This window comes from Sceloporus occidentalis, unplaced genomic scaffold, assembly GCF_023333645.1.
Source record: "Sceloporus occidentalis isolate IW3139 unplaced genomic scaffold, rSceOcc1.0.p SCAF_45, whole genome shotgun sequence".
Lineage (NCBI taxonomy): Eukaryota > Metazoa > Chordata > Lepidosauria > Squamata > Phrynosomatidae > Sceloporus > Sceloporus occidentalis.
Window position 1 is genome coordinate 315,334 of NW_028317025.1, and position 8,852 is coordinate 324,185.

At 38.5% G+C, this 8,852-nt stretch overlaps 1 protein-coding gene across 1 annotated transcript; it reads right to left on the reverse strand.

The window, feature by feature from the left end:
• Positions 1-247: 247 nt before the first annotated feature.
• On the reverse strand, positions 248-8,618 carry LOC149289405 (olfactory receptor 5AR1-like). Its single transcript, XM_089490500.1, has 3 exons — positions 8,433-8,618; positions 8,074-8,131; positions 248-987 (listed from the first exon to the last, which is right to left on the reverse strand). The coding sequence occupies exons 1-3, from the start codon at positions 8,616-8,618 to the stop codon at positions 248-250; spliced, it is 984 nt and encodes a 327-aa protein (XP_089346626.1).
• Positions 8,619-8,852: the final 234 nt, after the last annotated feature.

Consider the following 8,852-nt stretch of genomic DNA (forward strand, 5'->3'; position numbering starts at 1 on the left):
CTTGGTTACAAAAGTAAAAAGTAGGTTGGACTGGTTTCCAATGTCACCTACCATGTACTTTTATTGCATCTTGTATGGCAGATGCTGTTGTTTAGTTAGCAGATACCAACTGGATACATATGGCTACACTTGTACAATTGATCAACTGCTGACAGCACCAGAGATTTTAATTCCCAGTTCAAAGAAACATTGCTCATGAGTAAGATATGTGCTTTGTATAAGACAAGTGATTTAATTTGCCCTAAATTTAATAACCCACAATACACCTCACAATGTCATTTATGATGGTTTTGAGGGCCTGCTTTACATCATTGTTCCGAAGAGTATATATTATTGGATTGAACATAGGAACAACATGCACAAAGAGAACAGATGTCACTTTACTTTGATTAAGGTGGTATGATGAAGGTGGTCTCATGTACAGACAGAAGATTACTGTGTAAAATAAGATGACGATGGAGAGGTGGGAGGAGCAAGTGGAATAGGCTTTACGTCTTCCCTCTGAAGAGCGAATCTTCAGGATTGTGGAGATTATAAAGTAGTATGATGTAAGGGTGAGCAGGAAACATGTAAGCACAAGAAACACACCTTCACAAAACATGACAAACTGGATGAGAATGGTGTCACTGCATGATAGCTTCAGCAAAGGCATCATGTCACAGTACAAATGGTTCACTTCATTTGAAGAACAGTAGTCAAGGCTGGAAATAAAAACAACTAATGGGATTGCACCCACAAAGCCTGATAGCCAAGCACAGGAAGCCATTTTAGCAGATGAACTCTTATTAAGAATGAGTGGATAATGCAAGGGCCGACATATAGCCACATAACGGTCATAGGCCATGACTGTGAGCAGGAAATACTCAGCACTGGCAAAACCCAGGAAGAAATAAAGCTGTGTCATGCACCCAATAAATGTTATACCTTTCTTTCCTGTGACAAATATGTTCAAGAGGTTTGGAGATGTAACTGAAGTGTAAGATACATCTAATGAAGCCAAATTACACAGAAAGAAGTACATAGGCATGTGTAGGTGATGACATAAGCAGACAATTAAAATAATCATTGTATTACCAAAAAGAGTAACAAGATATATTAGCAAAAACAAGAAGAATAGTGGAATTCTGAGGTGAGGGACATCAGAAAATCCAATTATATAAAAATCTGTCACTCTAGATTTATTTAAAGTTCCCATTTTTCCTTTTATGTTCTAAAATTCCTAGGAAAGAAAACAAAAAGCAACATGTGTTGATAATACTATCAATATTAATAATACATGACTAATGTAATCCTTAATGGGTATGGCACTTGCATACTGAACAACAGTATGTACCACTGGTCATAAACACACATAGCCAAATACAGAAATTAGTGCATTTTCTTTGACACCATATATTGATCTTTGTAATATAATTATTTCTTTCAATTTTCAGTTAAACAAGCAAATAGCATTTTCAGCTATAAATGGAATAGGAATATTGTAAAACAGGTAAAAACAAGAGTAGTACATAGAAAATGACTGTAAAAACTGACAAATAAAAGTTACCAGCTTTTGTTATAGTCTGTACATATTTACAAGTTTCCAATAAAAAAATATGATGATTAGTCATAGGTAGGCATTTAGTCAAAAATAGGCACATCTTGGAGTGTTGATATGTAATAATGAGGCAGAGGGAAACTTCAGAAGGTTAAGGAGGTAAAACTACTGATAACCAACTATTGTTTAGTTGTGGAATTGTGAACTACTTATAAGATGGTTCTAGCACAAAACAGAAGGAATCTCTTAGTTGTTCTGGATATACAGTTCTCATAATGCTTGGCCCAATTTATCAATAACTATAGTTGCCTTTGGCCATTTGAGCTTTATGGGTGCATAACTAGGATAAAATATGACATCTCTTATTGTCTGATTCTGGAAACATCTTCTCAAGACAATATATAATACAATATGTATTAATTTGCACTGAACGCCACATATTTTATGTACACGAATGCACTGCTAATGGTTGCAAACAAGCCAACACTTTTTGAGAATACTGGTGAGCTTACCTTATGACTGTAACATCCTTCTTTTATGGACCTTATTTTGTGAAACTGTGACATCTTGTATGTATGTAAATGTCTCAGTCTTTACTGCAATATCATAATGATACAATGAAAGATTTATTTAAAGGGTGTGGAAGTGTCATTAAACCTTGTTTGTGTTATAAATATCTCAACGGGTCATTTTTAATTATTATGCTAGATCCCTTGTCTGATGATCCCATAGGAGACTAGCAGAGAACAGTGAAGCATTATCATGCCAGACTTGCTCAGTTCCAGATTCCATAGGGCTCTATATAACATACCAAATTAGGCCTATTGCTTGCACTTAAATGATATACTGAGTGTGAATGCTTCTTTGTTTGATGTGACTGAAGGGTCATTTGCTCCTACTTTGTTATGGGTCCTAGGCAGTAACCCAGACTGTCTTGTGGATAAGCAGGGGAACGGTGTTTGGCCATGTCCACTTCCAACTCCCTCCCTACCAACTAAAGGGAACAGCCCCATCCGATTAATAAAGCCACTCACCAGAAGGGGTAGGGATCTGGGCAAATCCACTGCTCTCTAACCCCCCTTTCTTATTTTTGTAAGGTAGAAATCATGCAGTGCAATATTACACTGAGGCACACCTGTAACTCAGACACACAGGACATGTATGCATACTTGGGAGACTGGGTGTGGATTTTAGTGTGGGTGTTGTTTTGAGTTAGAATATGTGTGTGTGTGTAACTGTGTTTGTCTATATACATATTGTGACAGGCCTCCCTTTTCCTTGGGATTTTTGTCAAGGATCTTGGCTGTAACCACAGTCTTCTAGGGTAAATGAAGTCCAGGACACATCCAGCTCAGCTTCAATGTTTATTTTAAAGGAATAAACAGCAGCCGTTTATAAGTAGCACAGGATAACAGTCTTTGTTTGAGCACTTGCTTAGTAAAAACAGCTCCAAACATTCACAAGTTATCATCAAAACGGTTTTAAGAGAGAAACCACTCCTCAGTTCATCAGCTCTCCCAGCTGGAATAACACTGGTCTCCCTCTCTGAATCAGGCTCAATCCCTTTAACCTTCTGCCTGCTAATTAATCAGCCACAGGTGAGTTGTTACTTAATCCACACCTGTGGAGCTCCTGTCCAGAATACAGGCTCTGGACTGGCCCACCCTGCTCTTCCAGATGCTCCGCCCCAGGGACCCTTACCATGTTTTGCAAACTGCCAGTAGTGCAGTTTGTAAACAAACAACATATTTCCCTGGGACATATTTTAACCCCTTCAGGACCGGGATTTTTAAGCTAGGGTGTCGCTAAAGGACCGGAGCCGTTTTTGTGTTTTTGCCATGTCTTTCTTCAACTGTAATTTCTCTCTTATCAATTGGTGCACCCACAAAAATCATATATTGTTTTTTTCAGCACAAGTAGGGCTTTCATTTGAAACCATAGTAAGCTGGGTAGTACATTGTTTTGTTTGAAAAAAACTGGAAAAAGTGGGGAAAAAATGAAAAAAAACGCATTTTTTTACAGTTTTGTATACATACAAATTGTACACACATTAAACCAATGGGAAAAAATTATCCCAAATATATTCATTAACTTGTCCTGATTTGGAAACCACCCAACATGGCCAGGATTTTTATCTATTTTGACCAGTATAGGGCAAATATTGCAAGGCATGCATCACGTTTTTGAAATGTAATTTTTTTCAAATTTGGCATGGTAGTCTAATAACTGCAATAGTTGTCACAGATACTGATTACCCCCCCAAAATTATATGTTTATGAAAAGTAGATAAGTCAAGGTGTACAACTAGGGTCATTTTGACACTTTTCAAACAGGGATTTTATCGCCAATTGCTGCCAAATTTTGAGGTATTTTTATATTTTTTGGGGTTTTTTTGCATATGTTGCAATGTTGCTTTAGATTTTATATTATATTTTGTATAGAATATGTGCAACTGCAGAACAAAACACCAAATTGTGTTCACCAAAATCCCCCGGTTCCAACAAGGCCTCACATGCATGGTTCATGCATTTTTTGAGGAAGCTATGAGGGCAAAACTGGAACATGCGCATTTTCGTTTTCACATTTGGAATTTTCAGAAATTGGTTTCCTGGGCCCATATCCCATTTGGGACATTTTGGAAGCCCCCCCACTGTAAATTACCCCATAAAAGTATATATTTATGAACAGTAGACGAGTCAAGGTGTTCAACTAGGGTAGTTTTGACAGTTTTCAGCTAGCCTTTTCTTCACTGATGTCTGCCAAACATCACAGGGAAATTATTTTATTGCGTTTTTAATGCATACATTTCAATGTTGCAATTTATTTCTTGCACAGCATATGTGTAACACTGGAAAAAAAACACCACATTTTGTTCACCAACACCCCCCGGTTCCAACAAGGCCTCACATGCATGGTTCATGTATTTTTTGAGGAAGCTATGAGGGCAAAACTGGAACATGTGCATTTACATTTTTTTAAATATTTTTTTTCATCAGATTACTTGTAAGTGACAGGTTTAGGCCGCTGACATCAATCAGGGAGACCGATCAATAATCAGCGACTTAAAATGTCACCGACAAGTGATCAGGTAATAATTATGATTTTTTCATTTATTAATAATTTGTGTTTTTTCATAATTACCCTAGATGACCCCTCTCTCTTTGTAGAGCAGGGTCATCCGTGGGCTGCCATAATGATCCGATCACTCCTATTGGCCAGGAGTGATCTGATCAGCCCAGCATTTGACCTGGAAGCACCCTGGACTTTCAGGTCAGTGCTGTTATTTTTTTTTTATTATTATTATTATTTTATTATTTTTTTTTAATTTATTTATTTTTTAAATTTTTTTTTTAATTATTATTATTATTTTTTACATTATTTTTTTTTAACTCTTTCAATGCTGATGCTCCATTGAAGCACAGCATTGATTGATATTTAGTCCCCACAAGCTTGTGGGGACTAATATTAACCCCTGCAATGCTGCGATGGGGGTCAAACACAATCGCAGCATTGAAGGGGTTAATTGAGGAAGAGGGGGGTAGGGGTTAACTGAGGAAGGGTGGGGGAGGTCTGGTCTCCACACTCATGTGGAGACCAAAGAACCCTGTCTCCCTGTCCCTGAAGCTGCCTCTGGCAGCTGGGACACAATCTCCAATAGACTGGAGATTGTAGGGGAGGAGTCTCTCTGATCAGTCCTACAGGACTGATCAGAGGACTTCTGGGGGCTCGTTTTTGCTGTTGCTGGTCTGCCTGGGCTTCCAGGCAGACCACCAGCAGCAGAACCCCCTAAAAAACGGGAATTAACCCCTTCAATGCCGCGATCGCGGCATTGAAGGGGTTAACGCTGCACTGACGCTCTCATGGAGCGATCAGGCAGCAGGGGGGTGTGGGGACCCATTAAATACCCCCCCACCCTTCCCTGAAGCTGCCTGTGGCAGCTGAAACCGCGATTGCAGATTTTTCTGCAATCGCAGTTTCTGCCTAGAGAATCACTCCGTGGGAGTGATCGTGGGCTTGGGGGCGGGCTTAGACAGGCTGTGCTGTCTGCCCAGGACTCCTGGGCAGACAGCAGCAGCAGCGCCCCCACGATCACCGCGATTGTGGTGATGTGGGGGCGTTTTTTGGAGGAGACGTACCTGGTACGTCCCGGTCTACCGGTGACTGTTAACCAGGAAGTACCAGGTACGTCCCGGTACTGAAGGGGTTAAAGTAGGCTACTATTGACCAAGGCTGGTCTAATATGTCTGCCATCTATCACTATACCACACCTTTTGTCACAATATACACTCACTGGATACTTTAGTAGGTACACCTTGCTAGTACCGGGCTGGACCCCCTTTTGAACTGCTTTTATTCTTCGTGGCACACTTTGTACAAGGTGCTGCAACATTCCTTAGAGATTGCGGTCCAAATGGACATGATGGCATCACGCAGTTGCTGCAGATTTGTCGGCTGCACATCTATGATTCGAATCTCTGGTTTGCTAACCTGTACAATGGGGGCTTGCTAGCAGAGGGTCTTCCTATGTTCAAGCAAAAATATGAGGAACCATCCGTGTTGAAGTGTTAGTCCAGACCTAGAGGGGTGAAGGGCCTGACTCCTGTGAAAGTAGACGCAATGCTTCTGTGGCTCTAGAGGTTGACGTGAAGGTGTCCTTGATTGAATATTGGATTTGTTGTGTCTTTGTTGGTTCCCTTTTTCCATTCATCCTCTAGTTAACCTAACTAATAGAGTGCCAGCAACTTAGGAGATACATAGCTGGCAAAGCAGGCCCCTTCTTCCCGTTATGTGTCTCATTCGTAGCCTGTGGGGACTTGCATAGAGATCACAGTGTCTGTGATTGTGCAGGGGGTTCACAGTGAGGAGAGTGAGAAACCATGTCTTCTCCCATGCTGAAAAACGAATCAGCAAAAAAAAAATGAAAACAAAAAATGTAAGTGATTTAAAAAAATAAAATAAAAACTAAAATAATACAATAAATAATAATAATAATAAAAAAAACAATAAAGTGAGCTAAGTGATGTCATTGTGACATTACTGGCATTAATAACATGTTCAAGAGGTCCCTAAGAGGACCTCTAACCATACTGCACTGATTTAAAAAAAAAAAGATAACCCTTAAGCCATAAGCATTAAAATTCTATGAATAATGTACACCTTACTGTTTGTTCCCTATAAGTGCTGGGAAAATATGGAAAATCTATATAAATTAGGTATTTCTGAAATCAGGACACCTGAATTGATAAACTTGAAGGGGATTTTCCATCACTTTACCTAATTTTGTGAGGATTCAGAAGGACAATATATAAAAAAAAGGTTTTTTTTCAAATTTTCACTAGTTTTTGCTAAATTTCTGATCCCAAATTTTCAGCTAATTATCTAACTATGGTATCAAAAGAAAGTTCTGCTATACATGCCCATCTTTTCTTGACTTTCTAACGCATATTGATATATTAAAAATATGATTCAAATGTGTTTTGAGATAATTACATTTTAATAGCAACAAAGGATGTTAAAAAGGCAAAACCCATGGCTTTAACAAATGTCATGTATATACAAAATTCACTTAAAGGATATGTGATACATTCTATTTCTTTACATTTGGAGATATGGATAAAGAATATTGGTTATTATTTAACTTTTTGAAAAAATAGAGCCAGACAGAATTTCCTGTATAAAACTAATATTTTTTTATATTTCATCAGATATAAAAATATCTGATCAAACGGTCAGCAAGGATCTCATCAAGGGAGAACAAACGTTCACGTATAATTTCCAGTACATCCTGAAACTGGACCTGTTCCAGAAGATCTGTCTCCACTGACATGAGCGTTAGGCATGAAGCAGTTATTGATGAGTTTAAGCTTGCTGAATGCTCTCTCACACAACATTTGTGTAAAAGAAACCATCAACAGGTACTCATAGGCAGTAGAAATATTTTTATATGCTGCAAAACCAGTTTGTCAGTAGGTGAAATACAGTCCTCCTCCTCCTCATTATCATAATCATCAAGAATTATTTCCACTTTCTTTGTCTCATCTTCAGAAAGACATCCTGTAGCTAGCACTTTGGGATCTCTCCTAAAAGTGTGCGAATCCAAGTAGTGGAAATCCATGATCAATTGCTTATCTTCTGATAATCACTCATGACAAGCTTTGTATGATTTGGTCTAGAATTGTTCTGAACACAGTAGCCCGAAAGCATAGCTCTTCATCTTTAGGTCACTCATCATGTCAAGATTCTCCAGCTTAGCGTTATTTTTTGTGCCACTCTTCTTGCTGGGAGCATGGTCTAGACTTCCAAGGAACTGAGAACATCACTTTCATCCATCAACTAATTTGTTTTTGTTGCAAAGTGTTCAGCCTTTTGTTTTACACAACTGAAATCATTTTTTTCAGTTGCTCAACTGCACTTTCAAGCATTCTCCATGTTACCATGAAGTTAAGGGCATTGGTTTGTAAATATTTTGACACTGGACCTATAACATCAAAAACCTGCAAAAATATGTTTGCTTTTAAGATAGTCCTTACACTTACGAAGATTTTCAAAAAGGGATGAGGCCTCAGAAGAGACTTTTGATTCAGACAAGTTGCTCTGGGAAATTACACATAAAAGGGTGTCAAAGTAAGGAGAATGTTTTTCACCAAAAACCCTATTGAGGGTATTTTGTTTTTCCCACAATCTTGTTTCTGTAACGTCAGAAGTTTTTCCTGTTTATGTATTTTATCCAGTTGATCTTTCCAGATATTCATTCTATTGTGGGAGTCTCCAATAAAAGTTGCCAAGCAGTTTAAGAGACCAAAACATTTTTGGCCTCCAATACTTGACAGCAATCTGAGATGCACAGGTTGAGGATATGACTATAGTACCAAATATAGAGCGCATTCGGCACTACCTTTGCAATCTGTGCACGTAGTCCCACGTATGCACGCCTCATATTTGCTGCATCATCAAATGATTTACCAGCCATTTTTTGGAAATCTAATCCAAGTGCATCAAAACTAGACATAAAAAATCCTTTTCCCATAGCGGCCAAGAGCCGTTCTTTAATGGCTTCATCTTTCAAATATCTCGCAACCATTGCTTGATATACAACTAACATCTTGTGTGGAGTCAACCTGAATACTGAATAGTTTCTCTCCGATCTCTGACACAATTAAGGTTTTCATGCATTGAACTATTGCTGTAAATAGTTTCCTTACAGTCTTTTTTAGACAAAATTGTAACAAGAGATCGATGCCAAGTTGTCTGTTTTCCTGATGTTTTTCTTAGTTTCAATCCCTGGTTTCTTTTTTCACTGATCACATTTTTCCAG

Bases quoted from the DNA above. Each gene is read 5' to 3' on its own strand.
- LOC149289405 (XM_089490500.1), bottom strand. From the start codon at position 8,618: ATGGTTGCGAGATATTTGAAAGATGAAGCCATTAAAGAACGGCTCTTG. The intron at 8,132-8,432 runs GTAGTGCCGAAT...GTAATTTCCCAG, and splicing joins TACGTGCACAGATTGCAAAG to AGCAACTTGTCTGAATCAAA. The intron at 988-8,073 runs GTAAGTGTAAGG...TGGCTTCATTAG, and splicing joins ATCCCTTTTTGAAAATCTTC to ATGTATCTTACACTTCAGTT.